General features: G+C 40.3%; 1 protein-coding gene across 3 annotated transcripts in view; it reads right to left on the reverse strand.

Moving 5' to 3' along the window:
* ANOS1 (anosmin 1) overlaps positions 1-25,346 on the reverse strand; it is a 203,393-nt gene that overhangs the window by 152,223 nt on the left and 25,824 nt on the right. For all 3 annotated transcript variants that reach the window (XM_055267193.2, XM_055267192.2, XM_055267191.2), the window contains exon 2: positions 17,935-17,982. In XM_055267193.2, coding sequence (XP_055123168.1) covers positions 17,935-17,982 — 48 coding nt within the window. The remainder of the gene's footprint in view (positions 1-17,934; positions 17,983-25,346) is intronic.

Here is a 25,346-nt window from a genome sequence, read left to right on the forward strand (position 1 = left end):
GGAGCCCAAAACCCCCTTTTCTTTGTCTATTCTCTTCTCCACAATGTATTGCCCTTCATTAAAATGGTATATAAACTTCTAGGTCTAACCACTTCTTTGAGTTTTTGTTTCTTTTCTGTGAAGTCCCTGTGCATGTGAAAATATTATCATCAAATAAGCTTTGTTTGCCTTGTTTTCCTGTTAATGTCTTTTGTGCATTAAATTTATAGGCCCTAATAACAGAACCCTACGAGGGTAAAAGGAGAGTTTTTCCATTGCTATACTAGTGTATTTACCTAGCAATTTTATATAGGACAAAGAAAATTAGTATCAATACAAACCAGTAAAATGTGAAGATGAATATTTATGTGCTTTCAAGAGAATATAGCTACATCTCTTGTTTGAGAGATTGTCCAGCCTCTCAAAACCTGACTTCCCTCTTTTTTCTCTTCCTCATGGCCACACTACCAAAAGAAAGGAGAACCATACCCAGAATGAAATTTCTCCCTTTCCACACTTTCCTCAAGTAACATGCAGTCTGCCCCATGTCTTCCAGGCTTTCCTAAGACTCCTCTTTCAAAGTCTCCAAGGACATCAAGGCCCATTCTATGGTCCCCACATCTTATTAGCCACAGGACTTTGAGAGGGTCACTCTATCCAGCATTTTGCATAATAATCAAGGAAAGTTAATACTTTCCATTCCCATCTCAGAAAGATGCGTTAAAAGCAAATGGTATTCATTTATGCGACAATTCTTTGCAAACTGTAAATCCTAACCAAATGTAAGATATCAAGATAATGACCAAAGATCAAGCCAAAGTTACTATCAACATATTTGGTGAGAAATCCAGAAGTAATAAAAATGTCAAATTACTCCTAATGTAAGATAAGGAAGTGAAAGAATCACATTGATTGGGGGTACACTTCTGAGAGCACAGAACTTAAGATTTCTGATTCAGATGACTGAATTTATATCCAATCCACTCCCCACACAGCACTCCATCACCCAAATGAACCCTTCGCAAGCGCGGGGTCAGGCACGTGGATGGCATATATTTAAAACGTAACAAATGAAAAGTGAGCTAAGAAGGAGGAATGGGGGTAATGAGTTTCCAAGACTCAAGAATTTCAGGCTCTACCTGCAAAAAATATGTAAGCAAAAAACTACAAGACAATGAATGCAAGCATCAACATGGCTAACAGGCAGGAAGGATTAATCAATTGGTCCTGGGACTAAAGGAAGATAAACGTCAGAGAAAGCTACAGAGAAAAAAAAAAAAAAAAAGTAAGATCTGGCTTTTTTCGGAAAACGAGAATTTCACAACACACACACACAAACACACACACACAAAAGGGACTGGAGCAACAGGTAATGTAATAAGTATAAAGAGAACAACAAAGAGAGTTAACACATGCTATATGGCTGTTCAAGACCCGTGGGATGCATTAGGCCGTTTAATCATCACAAGAATCTATACAGTGGCCCCTATTATTATCTGCCCCATTTTTCTTCAGATGACAAAACTGAGGTACACAAAACAAAATCACTTGCTCAAGATCACATAGCCCCTAAGTAGAGAGGCCATAATGTGCTGATTAATTCCTGAACTAAATTTTAGTAGTCACAGGCTTGCCACTTGCTCTTCATCCCCACGCTGTATTACCTCTCCAAAGTACTACAAGCAAAAGCAAAGAGGTATGAAAGAATGTGGCATGCTGAGGAGTCTGGGAAAATTGTCTAATGAGAAAGAAAAAAACGAACCCTGAGAAAATACACACACACAAAAAAGCAGAGTCATCTGGAAAGTTAGATAGAGACTCAATATAAAGGATGCTGAAAAATGTGCCAAAAATTTGGTGTGATCCTGTAGGTTAGGGCTACCACGGACCAACATCTACTGGAATCCTCTTAGAAATGCAGACTCTCAGGCCCCAGCCCAGACACACTACATCAGAATCTATGGAGGTGGGGCCCGGGAATCTGCATTTGGGCAAGCCCGCCAAGGGGTTCTTGAGCATGCTAAAGTTTTAGAAGCACAACTTTTAAGTTGTGAAGAGCAAAAATGGGGAGAAAAATTGGGGCCATGGGATTACCACATTTTAGGGACAGTAAATGCTTCAGTGGTATCAGAGGGGATAGCAAAACAGTTTGAGAGATTTATCAGAAGGACTTTGCAGGCAGCTAGATAGAAAGGTAAAGGACGAGAAGCGATGAAGGAGGATTTTGAGTTTTTTAGCTTGGGTGCTTAAGATATATTAATCTTTTAATTAATATTAATAATTCCAGAGAGAAATACAGGTTTGGGGAGCACTAATAAGTAACTCGGCCCAGCTGACGGAGCTAGTGAATCCCTTCAGCCTTTAACACTTGTGCCCAAAGACCAAACTCTATTGTGCCTCTCACTCAAACGGCACAAGATGTCCATTTAAATCAGGACACATCAATGTCAAGGATTTAGATAGGATCTTAAATCAGAAATAGCCAGTAAAAAGTTGAATCTAGAAGGACAGGAATACTGCAACAGTCTACATGCGTTACAGAAACAAGGCAAGTAAAGAAGAGGTATTTCCTTGGCCAAAAATAGAATTCTTGCTCTGCCTCCCAAATATCAGAGAGCAACGCCATTACCCCCATTTCCTTTAGATTATGGTGATTGTGAAAGAGAGGCTTCAATTCTATTCTTTAAATCATCTTAGGGCTTGATTTATGCTGCTGCTACGAATGCACGACTGACATTATCCTGCAAGTCCAAGCAGAATGCAGGCAAACTAGTGTCGCCTTTGTCCAGATCAGGAGGTAACCTCTCAGCAGAGTGACAGCTAATGTTATAACACTGGAGGTTTCAGCACGGTGCACACAAAGGCTGGGAGATGTCACCCTTCCGATCTATGCTACTTTTTCCTGACAAATACTATGCTAGGACTGCGCAGAAAATGACTCAGAAGAAAGATAGAAAATCCTCCCCATGTACTTATTCTATCTGAGCTCATGTCTGCTTATAACATGGCCATTACCAACCAGAAAACAAAAGTTCTAAGGAAGGTTATTGCCTTTCTGCCTCAAAACAAAATAGGGAGACAGGCAGAGGATGCACAGGACACATGTGGGGAATAGGGCAACATTCAGAAACGTGAAAACACAGCAGACAATTGCACTTGCGGCAAATTTGCCTTGGGTCTTGGAACTGCTGTCTTTGAAGGGCCTCCGCAACAGGGCTTCCCGGTCATCAGGGGACTTTTCGGTCCTGCTTCATCCAAGAGGGCTAAGATTTACAGTTGATTAGCCTGCATAGTTCAGTTGCTTTTTCAAAAGATTCTAGGAAGGGATTATTTCTGTGCCCAAAGAGCCCCTAGAGAATAGAGAAGGCTGCTTGCCGGCCGTAATGTGAATTCCCCAGAGTCGGTACACTGTGCTCACTGAAGCAGATGAAGTAAAGTTAAAGAAGCATTTAGTTCTTCAGAATGCCGGCCTTAATAAGTATCTTTTTGTGGAAGGATTTAGGAGGAGGGGAGGGTTATCCTTAGTGCAGGCATTATTTCCTCATACAAAAAGGGAAAATGTGCATACAGTTGGATGTAAAAAGCCAACCTCGAATGCCTGCCCCCCCACCCCCTGCCTTCCCCGAGGAAAAGTTGCTGAACACACACTCCCAAACACGAAAGCATGAATCTTCACAGCTTAATAGTCCTGAAGCCATTGTGAAGTTTCTCTTGGGAAACGCTGTTCATTCATCTGCGACTGACCAAGTTCAACCATTCAGCTGTGAGAACTCGGAGACTTGCAGCCATCAAAAGACCCACCTTCCTCAGCAAGCGGAAGCCAGAGGAGCTGCGGCCCCAAGGAAGATCTAGGGAACTCGCTTCTCCTCTCCACAAGGACTCATTCCAGCCCCGTGAGAGAAGTCTGCAGAAGGCCTAATCTGGGTGCATCTGCAGGCAGCTGAACTCTTAAATGATCTCCGCTTGCACATTTCAGGGCTTGTCCTGGCCCCTGCGGCTCTCACAGTTCTCCCTGCAAACAGTGCTCCTTATGTGGAATTTGACGCAGAATTAGTCACTTGCAATAAGTTAAAATGAGTATGATTTAATTAGACAGTTTCGCATAAGCCCAATTTTCTAACTAACAGCAACTTTTTCCTATTTAAACCCTGCATTTTCTTCAACCTGTCATCACACAGGAATATACACATTGACACCAACTGAGCTACTGCTATTAATATAATGAACACAGCATCGACAGAGTGGCCATTCCATTATCGTTAAATAAGCCAGAAGCCATTCATTATACCTCTCTATGCTTAAAATTTTCAGCTGGCGTTCCCATAACTTAAGGAGAGAGAAAGTCTTTCATGGAAATCAACATAAACATTTGCCACCCATAAGAATAGAGAGAAAAAGGGACAGAGAGGAAGGGATGGAACGAATCAACAGAAGAAAGAAAAGAAAAGAAAAAAGAAGAGAAAAGAGAGAGAAAGAGAGGAGAAGGGGAAGAAGGAAGGAAGGAAGGAAGGGAGGGAGGGAAGGAAGGAAAAAGAAAGGCAGGAGGGAAGAAGAGAAAGAGTGCACGAGCAAGATTTACAAAGTGCACACTTTAAGTCATTTTCCCCCACACAAATGGAAAATGAACTTACCCACATTGGTAGCTATGCTCTGAAAAGACCCGGTTGAGAGAAGTCCTTTCTTTATTGTGTAGTTTTAAAGACGATTCTTTGACCTCTGCTATTTATGACTTGAGATCTGTGAAGACAGGGCCAAACCCCTCTGGCTCCCATGGCCCACACAAACAAAAGCGCCCCACCTTTGTTCCACTACCACATTTCCCATCAGGACAAGTTTCTACCGCACTCCCTGTTTTCATAATTTAAGTTATGTTCTCTTAAATTTTTCTTGCTCAGTTACAGCCATTACCTAATGTACAAGAGGCTCTCATTGCTCTCTTCCAGTAAATCTTTTCCCATAATCATCACTTCTCAGCTGAAAGAACTTTGGTATGAATATAGATGTCTTGTCACTTCATTTTGTTTAACCATGAAATTCTGGATAAAAGGGTTCAAGAGACTAAACAACTCATCAGGCAACACGCGCAGCCACAATATGATATCCTCCTACCGATTTATTATTTTATGGATGTGTGCACTTATCTATGGCCTTTCTCACTCTTAAAATAATTCAAGACAATTTACAAAGCTACATATGATTACAGCTGGAAAGCACATCTTAAGTGAGTGAAAAAAAAAATGAGATAAAGGGAAATTAAAATGAGGAGAAAATAAATACTGTCAGGGATAAAGCAAGTTTCCTAAATACATATGATCAATTTCAGCACACTTGTTAAAGACAGGCTGTTTGATTTAAGTTTTAGCTTTCTAAAGACCAATTGTAAGAGGAAAACACTATTGACTGCAAAATCCACAGTATCCATAGGCCAAAAGTATCTACCCATTTCTCAAGGAGGCACAATTTGTACTGATAATGCAATCAGAATGAATGTCTCTAGGCCAGGCGTGGTGGCTCAGGCCTGTAATCCCAACGCTTTGGGAGGCCAAGGTGGGCAGATCACCTCAGGTCAGGAGTTCCAGACCAGCCTGGCCAACATAGCGAAACCTCCTCTCTAAAAAAAAAAACAAAAATTAGCCGGGCGTGGTGGCAAGCATCTGTAATCCCAACTACTCAGAAGGCTGAGACAGGAGAATTGCTTGAACCCAGGAAGTGGAGGTTGCAGTGAGCCAAGATCGCGCCACTGCGTTCCACCCTGGGAGACAGAGCCAGACTTCATCTCAAAAAAAATTAAATAATTAATTAATTAATATATCTCCAAGTTTCCTCCCCAAAATGGCATGACATAAGAGACCAATGTCCTCAACAACTTTCTTAGAGCAGCCCCAACGACTAGGTTTGTAGGACAATTTCTGAGGTTATCATCCATATTGCATTGCAGCAACATACCATTCAGCAAAAGACATTTGTTAAAGGAAGATTTGAAATGGCAAAGACATAGTTTAGTCGTGTAATCAAGGCATAGATTCTAGAGCACCTGAAAGTGATACAGCCATCAGGCAGGTATAAATACTGTCTCTCTCCAGTGGCTTTTGGTACCACCAGGATACAATGAGTTTCATAGTCTACTCCTTGGAAAGTTCCAGATGCCTGGTGGCTTTGCTTATACTTCATTGTCACTTCATAGCTAGCAAAACTTTCATTAACTCTGACATTCACTGTGAAATTAAAGGTCCTAACAGACATTTGTCTAAAATAAATAAACAAATACACAAATATTAAAAAAAAAGCAACCCACTTCCTGCATAGATATGCATCAAATAGGGAGAAGGGAGTATTTGACAAAAATCCTCCTCAGAAAACGTGATTTCATTTTCCAACCCATAAGAAAACAGAAGGTGTAATCCAGTAAACACACACACACACACACACACACACACACACACACACTGATTACCCAAAGAACATCATGTTTTGAGTAGTGAATCTTACAAGGACATTCTTAGACCTAAATTAGTTGCAAAATAAATATGCCAAGGTGGTTGAATGTCATTATTTATGGTGCAAGGCAGGTTCTTCCCCATTGAATAGATAAAAGATCTTTTGAGAAAGGCAAATTTTTTTAGTTTGAAACAATTAGTCTATATTCTCCTTTTCAGGCAAGTGAGACAGCAAGAGTGTCTATGTTTACCCAGTTGGTAAAATAGAGTTTAAATTAAAACCTCCATTTATTTTCCTACAATGACTGCTCTTTCAGAAACACAGAGAAATGAAAAGTTTCCAAAGTAGACTACGCACAAACACAAATTAGGTTTTCTAAGAGAAACTCCTGTGTGTGATTCGGGAGACAAGTAGACTTGAACCTCATTCCAACGATTACCTATAAGGTGGAGTCAAAATTATGAACAAAGAAAAGCAAATGTGGACCCCCCCTTAAATTCAGGTGAGAGTTTTCTACCCCAGTAGAGAATATTTTGACAGTGACTGTCACGGCAGAGATAAAGCAACATGATACAATCTCATGTTCAATGCCCACAAATGCTGATCTACCAGAGATTGAAATCCAATTGTCTTCTTTCTCAAATATAAGGGTCCCCAAACTTCAATCAGCATTGGTGCATTTTTCCAGTTGCCAGAATAAACCTCAACATCTTCAAACAAGCGGCGCTCATCCCTGCTCTGCGTGCTTTCTGATGAACACATTACAACTTCAAAACATCTGTCAGACTGTAATCACCATGTAATGCATCTTGACTCAGATGGTTTTCATATGTTCAAAACAGATTCCCTTTCTAAAGGCAGCTTTATGGAACTCGTCTTCAACTGTGAACCAAATAAGAGATTTCGTTTGCATTTTCTTTCATCAGATGGAAGAAGAAATTAATCGTAAGAGATTAGGAAAAGACTTACACAGAGGTGCATTTCCCCTTCCACATGTCTTTCCTTTGAAGTTTATAGCAGGTGGAAGAGTCTTTCACACCCGTAAAATTGACATGGAAAAGCAGAAACACACTGAGCTATTAACTTGTCACATATTGGATTTAAATCTAAATAGGAGCCCGTTCTTTCCCTTATATTTTGATTGTGTGCCAGCTTAGCAGGAAGCTTTGCATGTTCTTTCAGCAGACAGGCTAGTTTCTAGGCTAAAATAACCTGGAATGTTTCAGCTACCGCAGGCTAATGATCACCCAAATGCACACTAATATGTTTGATAAAAGTTCTCAGCGTGAGGGCAGAAAACGCTTACCATGAGAATGACAGTGGTCAGGGGAAGCAAATCAGTGACACCAACTCATGCCGCCTTCAATGCTGGAGGCTCCAATTAGAACTGTGAGTCTGCATTCCAGGGGGCAGTGACAGATGGAAGTTTGCAGCAAATCTCTAATTGTTTAAATCATTAACTCATCCATCCACCTGCATTATCACTGAAGGGACCCTGCTGGAAGCCTTCAGTGGTTTCTCAAAAATCTCAGGACTATTTCCTGGCCATTTAAGAAATGGTGTTTTGAAACTAGTTGTTTATGTAGCTATTTGTGAGTTCTTTTTTTATCTTTTTCCCATGCTTGTTTTTTTCTCTCTTTTCTTTCCATTTCTGCCTTTGCATCAGAGATGATATCCACTTTAATGTCCTTCTAGAGCAACAATGGATGAATTACATATAAATCATGCCACACGTCCAGCCCTAACTTAATTTTCAATTGCATCAACTCCCTTAAGACAGACTTCAGGCCCGGGTCCATGGCTCACGCCTGTAATCCCAGCACTTTGGGAAGGCCGAGGTGCGCAAGTGGCTTGAGCTCAGGAGTTCAAACCAGCCTGGACAACATAGTGAGATCTTGTCTCTACAAACAATAATAATAATAATAATAAATTATCCAGGCATGGTGGCACATGCCTGTAGTCCCAGCCACTCAGGAGGCTAAGGCAAGAGGATTATTTGAGCCTGTGAAGTCAAGGATCCAGTGAGCCGAGATGGTGCCACTGCACTTCAGCCTGGGCAACAGAGCAAGACCCTGTTGTCACACACATCCATGTGAAGAGACTACCAAACAGGCTCTGTGTGAGCAATAAAGCTTTAAAAAAAAAAAGAGAGAGAGAAAGAAAGAGAGAGAGACTTCATGTCTTACTAAGCACAAACGGCCAAGGCTACTTATAATCATCTTGTGGCATCATGCTATAGGACAGGTGGAGAAATTTACATCCAGTGGTTTATATTAATCATGCTAATGTAATATTGTACATAAGATGGCTTTTTCAAAAGAACACTAGTTGAAACCTCACACACACTAACAATTTCTTTTCGCATGCACTCTACACAAATGTTAAGTCCAAAATGTTGGTTTAAGGAAATAATAGAATATTTCTCTTATCTCTTCTAATGTTTATTCTGACATCATATTTATTTTCTCCTGAAAAATAAAGACATGATCTCATGTAAGTAAAGACATGTACTTGTGGAAATAATAACATTAATATCCAAAATGAAGGGGAATTAATTATACCCGACTTGAGACATTTTCTGCATAAATCTCTCTCTTTGAATTACACAAGCCTGCACTTCTCCTGAAGTCATTGTCAAACGTGATTTGGCTGTGAAGTCATTGTTTGCTCCAAAGGAGATCAATAAGTTGGACAACAGATGCTTGGTGAGCAGCAACATTATTCTTGAAATGTATCATATATAAAGTCAAGAGATATTGTATAAGAATCAGTAAATACTGCAACAGGTCTAAAGTATCTAAACATTTAAAATTTTGATCCACTGCATATTAGAATTGCAATCAGATAAAAAACGTTCACCTTTGGTTCTTGGGTACTTGGGCATAGTGCATTTTCATGTATGTCCGAGTTTTCATTTTGCTCCTAAGAAATGTCTTCCTTGGGCTCTACGGATTTACAGTCATTACCACATAAATCACAGAAAGCATCTCATACAAAACAAAAATTTCCACAGTCATATTCAGATGTGTTTCAGAGGTTTGGCCCTCAGTCAATAAATTTCACAGATGGCAAATGAAGCCGTCCAGATTTTTATACAAGCAAAACCAATCTTCCTCACCTCTAAACTTGGTTCTGAATAAAGCTGGAAAATCACTAACAGTTAGGAGTTGTAGCCCTTATAAGAACTGAACTCCCACTGAGATCAAAGCTGTAAGCCAAGGCACCAAGATTGGGCCCTAAATTACCGCTTTTCAACACATACACTCCAAACCAAATGGGGAACAAAAGTCAAGCCAGTGAGTTCCGGCACCCAAAGGCAGAAAGATAAGCATGCAGGCTCCCCACAGATAGGTGGTTGTTACTAAGTGGCATGCCATTGTTTGTTAGATGCAAGGTTTTGAAACATAACTCTGAGCTGAAGGTTAAAGGAGAAATCTTTTTTTTTTTTTTTTTTTTGAGACAGAGTCTCAATCTGTTGCCCAGGCTGGAGTGCAGTGGAGCGATCTCAGCTCACTGCAACCTCCACTTCCTGGGTTCAAGTGATTCTCCTGCCTCAGCCTCCTGAGTAGCTGGGATTACAGGCGTGCACCACCACACCCAGCTAATTTTTGTATTTTTAATAGAGATGGGGTTTCACCATGTTGGCCAGGCTGGTCTTGAACTCTTGACCTCGTGATCCACCTGCCTTGGCCTCCCAAAGTGGAGAAATATTTTATAAAGTGAAGACAAGACTCATGCAAATATCAGATGAAAATGTACCAAAGATTTTATTTAACTCAAGAAATAGTCATATGTTACATTTGATTCAAAGGAAAAATCCCATAGATAAATAGACAATAGACAGATAAATGATAGATTAAGATGGATGGATGGATGGATGGGTGGATGGATGAATGGATGGATGAATAGGGTCAATAAGGAATACTGGTGCTGAAATGGATTTACAAATATATGCAAAATGTTGTATTCCCGGATGAAGCATCAAGTGCATTCCACTAGACAAAATTTATTTGCATTTTCATGGACAAGAGTTATTTTCATTATCAATATTCTACCATTTGCAGAGTGGGAAAATAGTTCAAAGCACTGAACACTGGACAGAACTTGGAGAAGCGTAATAGAGAGAAAAATAATCTTTACTTTTGCCAATTTTCAAGTCTTTCACAATTTTTCTTGACTGATCATCACATTTTAACACTGGATTTTCAAAAATTAGCTGTGATTTATTTGAAGTTTTTTTTTCACTATTGTTTACTATTCATTATTTCAAATCCCTGCAGTTTGACAAACAATGTTCTATAAGCAATGTCAGAAACTGTCCATTTTTGTTTGACTTTAAATATTTTAAGATATGTCTTTGTATTGTCAGAAGAATGCATTTTTATTGTTTTGTTTGGGTTTAGTTTTGTCTGTGTGAATGTAATGTCATAGAAGAGGGGTTGACAAACTACAACAGCAGGCCAAATCCAGGTTGCCACCTGTTTTTGTAGAACCAGTGAGCTAAGAATGGTTCTTTCATTTTCAATGGTTGGAAAAAAATAAGTAAAATATTATAATGTGAAAATTACAGGAAATTCAAATTTTAGTATCTACAAATAATGTTTTATTGGAACATAGCCACTCTTCTTGGTCTATGTATTTTCTACTATTGCTTTTGTGCTGCAACAGCAGAGTTGAGTAGTTGCAACAGATACTTTATGGGCTGCAAAGACAAAGATGGTTACTATCTGGTGTTTTTATATAAGTCATTTGCTAACCCCTATCCTAGAACACTGCATTTAATGAAAAGTTACATTGAAAAGGATGATGGGATTCAGGACACACTGCTCAAAATATGGCACCTTGGCATATTAAAAAAACAGAAGCAGGAAAGTCTCTCTGACCTCCCCTCCTCACCCACACATATGCTTCTCCCCAGTGCAGGGCATACAGCTTAGGAAAGCTTTTCCAACATTCCCAAGAAGCAGGTCAGAAGACACTCATGTGAGGGCCTCCCGATCCCTGGAAGAAAGGAACATGCTCATCTCTGAAGACGAAGGGTCACAGAGAGGAACCTGAACAAACAGGCCTTGCTAAATTCCCCAGTTTATCTCCACTAGATCACACCCTTTTTGTCCTATCACATTTCTCCATCAGTATTCAGTCTTCATCAAAGCTACTATAAAAATACATAGAATTAACCATTTACTGGAGTCTTCATTTCTTTAGGAAGGCTCCCACAGCATGTAAATCTTACTAAATAAATTTGCAAGTTTTTCTCTTCTTAATCTGTCTTGTGTTAAAAGGACCTAAGTCACGAACATAGGATGGGTAGAGAGAAGGAAATTTGTCCTCCTCTACCAGAAAAAGCCACTGGGAAACACAGATGTTAACATGGCTCATTACAATATTTTGACTCTGTGCTATGACTAAACACCAGGGCATCTTGCCCATGAATTTGAATTTCCTGTCAAATGCTCCAAATCATTCCTAAGTGGGCTTTTAGGGAAATTACATACAATGAAAAATAGAATGTAAGAATAAGCATTTCCTCTGAGCTGGAGGCTGTCTTTGGCTGGATATATCATTGCTTCAGGCCTCAGGTTCCTGAAGTGCACAATGAAAGAATTGCACTGGATATTCCTAAATATTCTCTCTAGCTTTAGAATTCTTCTCTCCATCCTTCATGCAAACGATGATCTCAGTGGTCTATATCACCTATGTTCCCTTACTGAGAGGAGCCATCTAACTCTTAACATAGTCAGTCCTAGGATCCATGTGTCTGTGGCTCACTCAAATAGTTTTCTCGCCGGGCGCGGTGGCTCACGCTTGTAATCCCAGCACTTTGGGAGGCCGAGGCAGGCGGATCACGAGGTCAGGAGATCGAGACCACGGTGAAACCCCATCTCTACTAAAAATACAAAAAATTAGCCGGGCGTGGTGGCGGACGCCTGTAGTCCCAGCTACTCGGAGAGGCTGAGGCAGGAGAATGGCGTGAACCCGGGAGGCGGAGCTTGCAGTGAGCCGAGATTGCGCCACTGCACTCCAGCCTGGGTGACAGAGCGTGACTCCGTCTCAAAAAAAAAAAAAAAAAAAAAAATAGTTTTCTCTTTCTTCATCAAATATTTCCATCCCAGAGTACCAAATAAGTTACGAACATGAGAATTGAGCCTTAAGACCATGAGCAGAGCCTAATAGAGACTGGGTAATTCACACATTAACCGTTAATGGGTGAGTACAGAGGAACTTCAGAATGATGGAAAAGAGTTAGAATTGTGAGATTAGCAAAGAGAAAAAGCAGAAATGGATTCTAAAGGTACACAAATGCTTTAATGGGCAAAGTAAGTGGGAGAAGGTGGTTATGTCCCCATTGGTACAGTAATGGGGACTCATAAGGAATATTGCATGAATTTTTTTTTTTTTTTTTTAGACAGAGTCTCACTCTGTCACCAGGCTGGATCTCGGCTCACTGCAAACTCCACCTCCAAGGTTCAAGTGACTCTCCTGCCGCAGCCTCCCAAGTAGCTGGGACTACAGGCGTGCACCACCATGCCCAGATAATTTTTGTATTTTTAGTAGAGACGGGGTTTTACCATGTTGGCCAGGATGGTCTCCATCTCCTGCCCTTGTCATCTGCCCACCTCAGCCTCCCAAAGTGCTGGGATTACAGGTGTGGGCCACTGCCCCAGGCTGGAATATTGCATGAATTTTTAAGAATTGATGAAGTAACGATATCTGGGAATTTTCTCAGTGAGCAAAAATGTAAAAAATTAATGCAAAGACCAAGTTCACCCTTTGTATCACTTTATCACTAGGGCCTAAGGCATAGTAGATGCTCAGTGAGTATCTATTGAAATGGGATTAATCAGACTCTATTGGAACAAGCAAATGAAATGTATTTAAAGAAAATGTTAAACTAGAAACATAAATAAAAGGGCTGAACAGCCACAACATTATAATATATGGGAAAAAATAGGATCTGATTTACATTATATTTGGCATGGAGTAATTGGTTATTTAAGAGAAAGGTTAATGAAAATAGGTTCTTAAAGTAATAGGTCGGGCGTGGTGGCTCACGCCTGTAATCCCAGCACTTTGGGAGGCCAAGGTAGGCAAATCACTTGAGGCCAGGAGTTTGATGCCAGCCTGGCCAACATGGAGAAACCCTGTCTGTACTAAAAATACAAAAATTAGCCAGCATGGTGGGGGGCACCTGTAATCCCAGTTACTCAGGAGGCTGAGGCTGGAGAATCACTTGAGCCTGGAAGGCAGAGTTGCAGTGAGCCAAGGCTGTGCCACTGCACTACAGCCTGGGCAACAAGAGCAAAATTCCATCTCAAATAAAATAAAATAAAGTAAAATAAAATAAAATAAAATAAAATAAAAGTAATGTACATTGTTAAGATTGGACCAACTTAAAAATATTATTAGAATGGAAATATATCACGTTTTATCAGTATGTTTTACATTACTACAGTAATATTTCATTCCAAAAAGTATTTAGTGTGGCTTGGACTAAAAAAAAAGAAATTAAGATAAAAATTGTTTGCAAAACATATTTAGATAGAATTTTTAAAATACATTATTTTTTACGCCAAAGGTGTATATTTACTTTCTTGATTAGAAATAGGTGATCTTATTATTTACTTACTACTAAAATTGAAGTACTAAAAATAAGTTATTGTAAAGGCATCGTTTTAGGATAGATTTGATATATTTTAAAAGGCTTGGGGCCAGGCATGGTGACTCACGCCTGTAATCCCAGCATTTTGGGAGGCTGAGGGGGGCAGATCACTTGAGGCCAGGAGTTTGAGACCAGCCTGGCCAACATGTCAAAACCCCATCTCTACTAAAAATACAAAAATTAGCTGGGCATGGTGGCAGGTGCCTGTAATCCCAGCTACTGGGGAGGCTGAGGCACAAGAATTGCTTGACCCCAGGAGGCGGAGGTTGCAGTGAGCCGAGATCATGCCACTGCACTCCAGCCTGGCACACAGAGCGAGACTCCATCTCTAAATTAATAAATAAATGGTTTGCCCTGAATCATCCGAGACTGAAACTGTGTTTAGATGTCAGTTTTGCGAACAGTTTATTCTGGAGTGGCCAAAGGCATACTGCATTCTTATGGGTTAAATGTTCTCTCAACATAAAAAAAAAAAAAGAAAAGAAAAGAAAAATCACCTTAATGGAGGAATTTCTAAGGAATCTATTTCTCCAGGAATCTACCGTGCATCCCTAAATGAAGCTGAATCAGAAGAGTTGGCCATCTTTAGCCTGTATCTTTCTGACTTCCCACCAGACAACAGGAACATAAAAGCAAGAAAGAGAAAATATGGCTCATTTGCTAGAATTGGGTCGCAGTTTTGCCAAGAAGTTACACTATTCACAGTAGCTATAAGGGTGAAAAAAAAAAAAACAACTTAGTGCATCAAGAGAATCAACCACTAAATTGAGCAAGAGATCTTTCATAACTTTTAAGAAGTTATTCTATAATACTTCATACGTGTGAGGTATACAATGAGAAAATCACTGGCTTTTAATTCCACCGGAACTCAGTTCAAATCCTGTGTAGGGGATTTACTGGTACTTATTAGTAAAGTGACTTTGTAAGAAAGTCACTCACCTTCTCTAAGCATCTATGACATGAAGGTGGTCATTCCAAGATGAAGCCGAGATTAATTTCACTCACACACAATTCCATCTTCATAGAACAAAAGAAATGTAAAGTAACAATAACTTAAGCAAGATAGAAAGGTATTTCCTCTTCATGTGCAAGGCTGGTATGGGGCCTCACAGTATCAAAGAGCCAGGTTCCTTCTATCTTTCTTGTCAGTTATTCTCAGCCTGGACTCCATCCTCAAAAGTACCCCATGGCCCAAGAGAGCTGCTGGGGCCCCTGCCATTGGTATGCCCTCTAAGAAGCAGGGAAAGACAAGGGAAAGAGAACAAATGAGTGCATTTTCTAGCTAAATCAGTTCCCTTTAAAAGAGGCATTTTGAAATTTCTTCACAATGACTCCACTTGGGCAAGAAATTACTTACTGGCCATATTTAGAAGCAATGGAGCTTGGGGAAATACAGATGTTTAACCCAAGGTGACAATGTGCTCAGGTGAGGAATGAGCTTTCGATTAGCAGAGAAGAGGAGAAACCAGATTAGTAGGCAAAGAGCAATCTCTCTCACCAGTGTTAGAGAGTACATGATGACAATCAGAATTCCTAGACATAATGAGCCTCTAAAAAGGTGCTTGGCACATACCTTGTGCTCAGTAAACTACCCATTTATTTTCTTTCATATAATAAAGTAAAACTGCTGAGGACTATGCTCTTAATTTCTTTTATAACTTCACAGACGTGTAGACCAGAGTTTGTCAATCTCAGCATTACTAATATTTGGAGCCAGATAGTCTTTGCTTGGGAGGGCGTTTCTGTGCAGTATAGGTTCTTTATTAGCATCCCTGGCCTTGACCCACTAGATGCCAGTAACTCCTCACTCCCAGCTGTGACAATCAAAAATATTTCCAGCCATTGGCAATTGTTTCTGGGGGAGGAAATTGCCCTTGGTTGAGAACCACTGGCCTAGACCTGTGCTGGACAATAGGCACTCTTCTATATTCTCTAGGGTTGAGTGGTGCAGGGGCTAAAGACCCTTGAGCTCATAGTGCTGCTTCCATTCTGTCGAACCCAGCATACTCTTGAAGTCAGATGAAGCACAGAGACGAATCTCTACAGTTAAAATGTTTTCTTCCAGCCTGGCCAACATGGAGAAACCCCATCTCTACTAAAAAATACAAAAATTAGCCGGTCATGGTGGCAGGCGCCTGTAATCCCAGCTACTTGGGAGGCTGAGGCAGGAGAATTGCTTGAATCCGGGAGGCAGAGGTTGCAGTGACCCAAGATTGCACCACTGCACTCCAGCCTGGGTGACAGAACAAGACTCCATCTCGAAAAACCAACAGACAACAAAAACAACAACAAAGTTGGGGACAGAGCACAGGCAGTCAAGAGACAGCCAGTGAGAATCAGAATAGGGCTTTGGATTTTAGTCTGAGTGAGATGTAAATGAATCATTAGGTTTAAGGTAGACAGCAGTGTGATGCCACTTATATTTTTGAAGGGTCTTTCCAGCAGCCATGAGGAAATGTGATTGTTTGGGGTCAGAGTGGAAGCTAGGAGACCCATCGGGATGCTCTTGGATTCATCCCAGACAGAGAGAATGGCAGGTTGGAGGTAGGAAGAGTGGTTAGATGAGATCTATTCCACAGGGGCTCTGAAGGAGGAGCTGACAGGCTTTGCAGATGGTCACCAGAAGTGATTAAAAAGTGTGCGGTTTCTAGAAAACATTGTGCAAACCTAATCTTTTAAAATATATCATCAGAAAATTATATCATTAACACTGCTTCTGACTTTTCTGAGTTTTCTGACTTTTCTCTCCCTATATTTGTACAAACTGGTTTCTAGAGTTGTTGGCCTGTAAGAAACACAATGTAGAAGACATGGATCTGTATGTCTCTACTGGTTTGTTGAGTGATTACAGAACCATCATCAATATGTACATGCCTGAATTTTCCCATCTGTAAAACTGATGACTAGGTGACTACGGATTACCAGTAACCTCATTAACCTACGCATTAAGAGAAAAAGGCCACCTAGTACTTCATGAATCCCAAAAGAAATGCAAATTGTAATTATCTGCACAGGTATCCAGTCGTGATAACATCCAAAGGAGTCAAACTTTGATTAATAAGCAAGATTCATTCCCAAAGATTCCCAAGGATCCCAAGTTAAAGACAACCCTTAAATTTCTGTCAGCTTTGTAATATATTCCAGAGTTTCAGTTGGGCTTAATTGTGACTTATTGATTGATTCTTGCTTTCTGACAAAAAGGATTGCTTTCTTTCCTTGTGAAATTCAAAGTCTCTCATGGCAGCCTTGATTAATCATTTGCAAAATATGGTTTAACCATCTATGATCCCTAGTGTACAAATTTCTTTCACTGCAATAATTTTAAAGTAATTCAAATAAGCCTGTTCTAATCAAATTCCTTGTAAGTCTGCAAACGATAATTTCTTGATGGGATATGGAAAAAATGAGTGCTTAAATAAGAAGTATTACCAATGTAACAAATTATCATTCCTATAATACACAATTAATACGACACTGGACAAAAAGAATACTTATGAAATTTAATCAACCTCATAGCATTATGTGCTTTATCTGGAATGATGTCATGAAAAAGTTATCTAAAATTCCAGTTGAAGACCAATTAATATAATCAATACCAGAAAATGTCTGGACAGAACAAATGCGTAGGACATTACATAAAAAGAGTAAGTGGACTGTAACCAGGCATTTCATTCCTGCCTAGTATCTAGACAGTCAGAGATAAGCAAAGCTTATCTTCATCAAATTATTTAACATTCACGTGGGAACTCTGTTCTATTTTAAAGTAACACTCGTCTATTCAGTGAGCATGATTGTGGAAATGCATCACTAGAACAAAGTTTTTTGCACCATTCATACAGGTATAGGAAACGTACCTTAGAACATTGCTTGTGATTCTGGCACCAAACCAGGGAACCATTGTTCTGCAAAAAGAAAAAGGAAAAATATTGATCCATTAGAAAGCTACACACACACAGATTTCTAATTTAAAATTATAATTTATCCACATAATTTTTGAATATTTGCATTTTAACAAATGCCCAATCTTGCAAAACCTGCTGTCCTTCCCTTCCAATGATAGAAAATGTGTTTGTAATGTAAGTTTCATTTTGTTGTTGATTTCATGATGTAAACAAAGACATATAAAATACTAAAGATTCCAAGCTGTCTGAAATGAAAAAGGGTCTGAGGCAACTTTGATGGTGTGTTGAGCAGTGAAGCAGGTAAATGAACACTAGACATTCCGCCAACAGTCAGCAGTTTTGAGAAATTTACAACTTAAGCATTGTGGATGCTTTTGATCTCAACCAATTTACAGAAATAAGAGTTTGGGATTGGGAGAAAGATCTTGTATTAGTTTGTTCTTACACTTCTATAAAGAACTACCTGAAACTGTGTAATTTATGAAGAAAAGAGTCTTCATTGACTCACAGTTCTGCAGGCTTAACAGGAAGTATGGCTGGGGAGACTCAGGAAACTTACAATCATGGCGGAAGGCAAAGGGGAAGCAAGCACATCTTACTATGGCAGAGCAGGAGAGAGAGAGAGAGCAAAAAGGGAAGTGCCACACACTTTTAAGCCATCAGATCTTGTGAGAACTCACTCACTGTCATGAGAACAGCCAGGAGGAAATCCACCTCTATGATCCAATTACCTCTCACCTGGCCCATCCTTCCAATTCGACATAAGATTTGGGCAGGCACACAAATCCAAACCACACCAGATCCCACGTGAAAAGCCTTCTCTTACTCTTTCACCAAACATATGATCACAGACAAGAGACTTAACATCCCCATGCCTCAGTTTATCCATCAGTAAAGCAAGCCTAACAGCAATATCTCATGCATCAGGCCGCTGGGGTAACTAAATGAAACAATAGATACACTCAATATATAACAAATATTTGGGGCTGGGAGTGGTGGCTCACGCCTGTAATCCCAGCACTTTGGGAGGCCAAGACGGGTGGATCGCCTGAGGTCAGGAGTTCAAGACCAGCCTGGCCAATATGGTGAAACCCCGTCTCTACTAAAAAATATAAAATTAGCTGGGTGTGGTGGCACATGCCTGTAATCCCAGCTACTGGGGAGGCTAAGGCAGGAGAATCGCTTGAACCTAGGAGGAGGAACTTGCAGTGAGCTGAAATCACACCATTGCACTCCAGCCTGGGCAACAAGAGGAAAACTCCATCTCAAAAAAATAAATAAATAAATAAAATTGTACTATGATTTATTATCCTGAACATTAGACTTTCTGTATTCCACATAACTAAGATTTGGGTGATGTTTTTTTCTCTGGTTGGGATCTTTTAAGTCAGGTTATGCTAGGCTGGAATAGGTAGCAAAGCTAGCAGAAACCATCACCCAATAGCTAAAATGTCATGGCCTCTAGTTCTCTGAAGTTCAAGGTGGAGATGAGACAAAATCTCCCATTTCCTATGTTTGAACGTCTAAACTTTTAATATGAAGGATATCAGTATCGATAGAGCAAGATGATATATGTTTGCAGTTATGAGAAAAGAAAATTGAACCAAAAAATATCTTTTAGAAAATACTTTTTTTTTTTTTTTAGAAAATACTTTTATAACAAGTTTATTGAGACATAATTCACAAAATTCACTCATTTAAATTGTACAATTTGAGTATATTCAGAAGGCTATGCAACCATCACCACTATTTAATTGTAGAACATTTTCACCAGCGCAAAAAGAAACCTGGACCTATTTGTAATCACTCCCATTCTGTCTTCGCCACTACTTGCCTTACCCAGGCAAACACTAAATCTGCTTCTGTCTTTATCTATTTGCCTATTCTGGACATTTTATATAAATAGAATCATACAATATGTGTCTGGCTTCTTGATGCTAAATGCTACAGCAATCTTGCTTCATGTACATTGTAGTATATATTGGTACTTCATCTTTTTTTGTTTTTTTTTTTTTTTTTGAGACAGAGTCTCGCTCTGTCGCCCAGGTTGGAGTGCAGTGGTGCAATCTCGGCTCACTGCAAGCTCCGCCTCCCGGGTTCACGCCATTCTCCTGCCTCAGCCTCTCCGAGTAGCTGGGACTACAGGCGCTGTCGCCCAGGTTGGAGTGCAGTGGTGCAATCTCGGCTCACTGCAAGCTCCGCCTCCCGGGTTCACGCCATTCTCCTGCCTCAGCCTCTCCGAGTAGCTGGGACTACAGGCGCCCGCCACCACGCCCGGCTAATTTTTTGTATTTTTTAGTAGAGACGGGGTTTCACCGTGGTCTCGATCTCCTGACCTCGTGATCCGCCTGCCTTGGCCTCCCAAAGTGCTGGGATTACAAGCATGAGCCACCGCGCCCGGCCGGTACTTCATCTTTTTGACTGTCAGTTTCAGCTACATGGATATACCACATTTTGCCCATCTACTGCCAATAATATATCTGAATATGTCCCTTCCCAATAATAGCTTAATTATAGGATCCCCCCCAAACCACTAAATAAATCTCAGCTGTACAGGATTGGCAATCTTCTTCTTCAATGTGAAGATTATTGGCTTAAAAGATCTCGGTCCCATATGAATGCTTTAACTATGAAACCTCTCTAGCATATAGCCCTACTTTTTACTTCTTCTCAGCCTTAACTCCCAATAATTCCTACACATTCTTAGGATTTTAGCCAATCTCCTATGAACCTACCTACCACCTACTGAGTTCCGTACATCCACACCTGGGCCCTCATCTCTCCCCCATCTATGCCCCCCATAGAGACAGCAAGGTCTGAAGCTGGAGACGCATACGAACAGCCTAGGGTGAAGTTCGGTATGATTTTTGGCAGGGATTACATCAGATAAATAATTAGATTGGGCAGAGGCCAGTGCTGGACAAATGATGGGCGTGGTTGAATTACTGGAAAATGAGATGTTAGGAGAAAGCGTGTAAGAGGGCATAACATACCCTTTTATAAAACTGAGGTTTTATAAAGGGAGCCATTGGCTTGGTTATAAGCTAAAAGTTCAGAGGGGCCAGGCTGAGTAGGGGATGGTCATAAACAGCGTGACAACTGCAAAAAGCAGGGGCCGGGCATTGAGCATGCAGAAGCTGGGGGCTGGGGCAGGGCAGCTTTGAAGAACTTCCTACATGACAGCCAGCCTCAGCATGTTGTGCGGCGTGTAGGTTCATATGGGATGGGCTAAAATCCTAGGTATGTGAAGGAATTATTGGGAGTTAAGGCTGAGAAGAAGTAAATATTAGGGCTATATGCTAGAGGGGTTTCATAGTTAAAGCTCCCCCTGCTTCCCCTGTGCAGAGTTGGCTCCTGCCAGGACTTCCAAGGACGACACTTGCCTGAGCACATCCTGGACTCAGCTTGAGTGTTCCAAGCTCCTCCCCAACCAGTGATGGGAAGCAATGAGGCACCTTCTAAAGAGACTCAGGGCTGAAGTGGACAGCCTCAGACCTTGGAGACTAGGTCAAAGCCAGTTCCTGAAGGTCTTTTTCAGCACCATCTTGGTTTGAAGGTTTATGAGTCTTCTTGAGTCAGGTCAGCGGGGTCCTGTTCCTTGGACTAGAATCCTTGACATGGGCACAGGTGAGACCTCCTTCCCTTCCGGATGTTTCTTTTCCTAGGCAGATGGGCAGGACCTTATCGCTGGATGAGATCAGGGGACCCTCAGCTATTTCTGCACTTGCTGGATTCCTCTTTGGAGTTTTATCACACCCTCTCCTGCTGAATGATATGCTTTATTTTGTCTGTGTCTTGGTTGCTCAACTAGATTTTTCCCTGGGGACAGGACTCCATGTTTCCTCTTTACCTGTCTGTATCACGTTACCAAGGGAGGGCAGCTCTTGATCCTCACAGAGAAGGCACATTTCTGAGGCCATGCAAGAGTGACTGGGGTTCCAAAAGTGGGCACGGCAACTGTTGCTGGGGTTCCAAAAGTAGGCACAGCAACTGTTGTCAACAGGTTGACAAAAATATCACTAACGCGGCAATACACCTTTGACTATTATTATTATTATAGTGGCCAAATCTATGTGGCAGAAATGTGCCTTGATGTTTTAATACTCACCCCATGTAATCATCCCACAAAATGACATAAGCTTCATTTATTCATTTTACAGTTAAGAAACCTGTAGTCAGGGAAACCAAGTAAAATATGCAGAGTGACAAAGCCAGTGATTAACCTCAATGGTAAACAACACAACAGGTAAAGCCACAGGTGAAGAAAGGATCAAGATGCACACTCGATTTTAAAGGAATTTCCAGATTTATAACCTTGAAAGGAGAGATGAAGATTGGTCCAACAGTCCTAAATACCATACGCTGAGGTAGCAGCAGTTCAGATGGATGGAGTGGAGCAGAGAATAGGAGGGGAGATCAGGTAAATAGAAAGTAGATTGCAGGATTTTCGTTACAGAAGATTTTATCTCTGGAAATAATGTTTTTAATTTAGCAAATATCAGAGAGTTAATTAAAACAAAAGTAAAGGATTAGAGTCCTGAGAAGCCCTGTGCAGGACACACCTTGATATGGTTTGGCTGTGTCCCCACCCAAATCTCATCTTGAATTGTAGCTCCCACAATTCCCATGTGATGTGAGAGGGACCCTAGGAGAGGTAATTGAATCATGGGGGCGGGTTTTTCCCATGTTATTCCTGTGATAGTAAGTCTCACGAGATCTGATGGTTTTATAAAGCGCAGTTCCCCCGCACATGCTCTCTTGCCTGCCACCATTTAAGACATGCCTTTGCTCCTCCTTTGTCTTCCACCATGATTGTGAGGCCTCCCCAGCCATGTGGAACTGTGAGTCCATTAAATCTCTTTTTCTTTGTAAATTACCCAGTCTCAGGTATGTCGTTATTAGCAGCATGAGAACAGACTAATACACAACTTGATTAGTTTTCTTTTGTTCCCTTCTACTGTATATGTTGAATGGCCAAACTTCAACAACAAAAGCACAAAGGATGCAGCAGAGATTGTCTTCAGCTCCCCAACCTCCCGTTCCCAAGTGTAAACCCTCCTGCCCTGCCCCACACCAACTCTCCTTCTTTCCTGCAATTCAATGCTCCCCATACCATTGGCTTATACACACCCATCAAAATGAGAAGGAAGCCAATAGCCACAGAGCCTATTTTGAACTGGGAATTAATATCAATGCATTGTGTTGAGCAAGGCATTTTCATTTCAAGCAAAATTTTCTACTAATCACAAAATGAAAAACTCTGTCATTACAAAGAAATATTTGGGGCAATGGCAAGTATGCATAAACGATTATTATGATTAGAATGATTTTTTTTTAAATTAGTGAGGACAGCATGTCATAGGCTGCTTGGGATGATTAAAAAGATAATCCTTGTATTTATCAAAATGTTTGGCTCAGGATTTTTAAAAAATCCTTTATTATTGATGTGGTTTTGTTGTCATTTGCCATTATATTGTCTTTAGCAGTTTGAGAGTAATCCTAGACTTAATATCTCCCAGCTCACAATGGATAATACTCACCCTAGACTAACTGATTCAGTCTTATTATAGTGAGACTCAAAAGTATTTAGTATTAAAAATACTAAGATACAGTATTTTAGCAATACTAAAATACAAATAAAACTTGCAGTAAAAGGATGCCTTTCCATTCTGTTTTTTCCTTGGGTGGAAGCAATTTTTCCACATTTGCCAACAGGATGAGTGGGCAATGGTATTGGCATTTTTACTTTAATTTCCTGACTGGCCATTTATTTTCCTTTACCGTGGATAGTCTGTCTCTTTTACCTTATCTAATTGTGGATTGTTCACCATTTTTAAAATCAATTTTAGCAACTACTAGTATCACTTAGGTTCAATGATCATTTGTCTATTGCAAAAATTCTCAAGCCCCTCATTCATCTTTTGCATTTATTTGTGAGGTTTTTCCACAAGGAAATTTTATATTCATGCACACACACAGATGCACACACGCATGCATTCACATATATATATTTGCCCTCAAAATGCATCCCTAGTTCCTTTTTGGATTTTGGGTTTCCTGTTTTTCTTAAAACAATTGCCCCCATGCCAAGGTTTTGCAGCTGTTCTGTGCTTTTACCTGTATCAGTCATCGTGTGCTATGCTATTTATCTCTACTAAGAACTTCTAAGAACCCTGCCCACTAGCATCAAGGATGCCAATAAACCCCCGATTAATGCTGGCCACTTTGTTTGGGCCAGGTGCTACCCCATCACGATCCACCTATGTTGCTTACACATAGTACTCTTTGAGCAGAAGAGCAATAAAAAAATACAAGAATCCAGTATATTTCAATACCCTGCCCCAGCGGAAGTCCTTCGTCAGATTACAATAGCCTTCACCAGTTAAGCCATTTGACAACAAAGATAAAATAACAGTATTTGCAATAAAGTCTTGTTCTGGCTTAAAGCCAACAAAGATAAAGAGTCAAAGTACATTAGGCTAGAAACACATTTGCCTCTAGAACCATCATTGTAACCTCCAGGTAGGATTAGACAGTGGGACTTTTGTAATTATATAAAGATTACATCCTGTATTTTATTGGTTTAACTAGATCAAACATGAATGCTAGTCAATCCAACTTTCAAAGAGTTTATATAAGTTCAATCAACTGCACCCGGCCATTATTTCAATGACATTTTCCAAGTCTTTTCATTTCTAGCCTTTTGATTTTTCCTTAAAGAAAGATAATTCTTCAAAAGCTTCAAGCAAAGAAAACACATCATTCATGCAAAGACAACACACACGGGAAGAATAAAGATAAATGAAAACTAGTTCTCTAGATACAGCCATATGAAAAGAGAAGACAGGAACAGATCTCACTCATTTCCTTCAACATAACCAGGTGTCGGCATGGAACAGCTAAAGAACTAGTCAGTCTACAATTTCCAAAATACATACCAAACTAGTGTCTAACAATGGAACTGAACATTTGAAATAGAAATCAGTCAGGAAACCCACCATAGACCTTAACTTTACCAATCAATGCTTTGACACTACAAATAATTAGCTGTGACCCTGAATGGACAATTTTGTGTCCATGCTTGGTGTAAGTTATTTTAAAGCAATAGATGAAACTATGGATACAAGTCATTACATATTTGTCCAAACCCATAGACCATACAACACCAAGAGTGAAGCATATGTAAACTATGGACCCTGATGATGATGATGTGTCAACGTAGGTTCATCCCTTGTCACAAATGTCCCACTCTGGTGGGAGATGTTGGTAATGGGAGAGGCTGTGCACGGTGGGGGCAGAGAGCATGTGGATATTCTCTGTACCTTCTGCTCAATTGCTGTGAACCTAAAACTGCTCTACAAAAT

The sequence above is a fragment of the Symphalangus syndactylus genome, chromosome X (genome assembly GCF_028878055.3).
Source record: "Symphalangus syndactylus isolate Jambi chromosome X, NHGRI_mSymSyn1-v2.1_pri, whole genome shotgun sequence".
Taxonomy (NCBI): Eukaryota; Metazoa; Chordata; class Mammalia; order Primates; family Hylobatidae; genus Symphalangus; species Symphalangus syndactylus.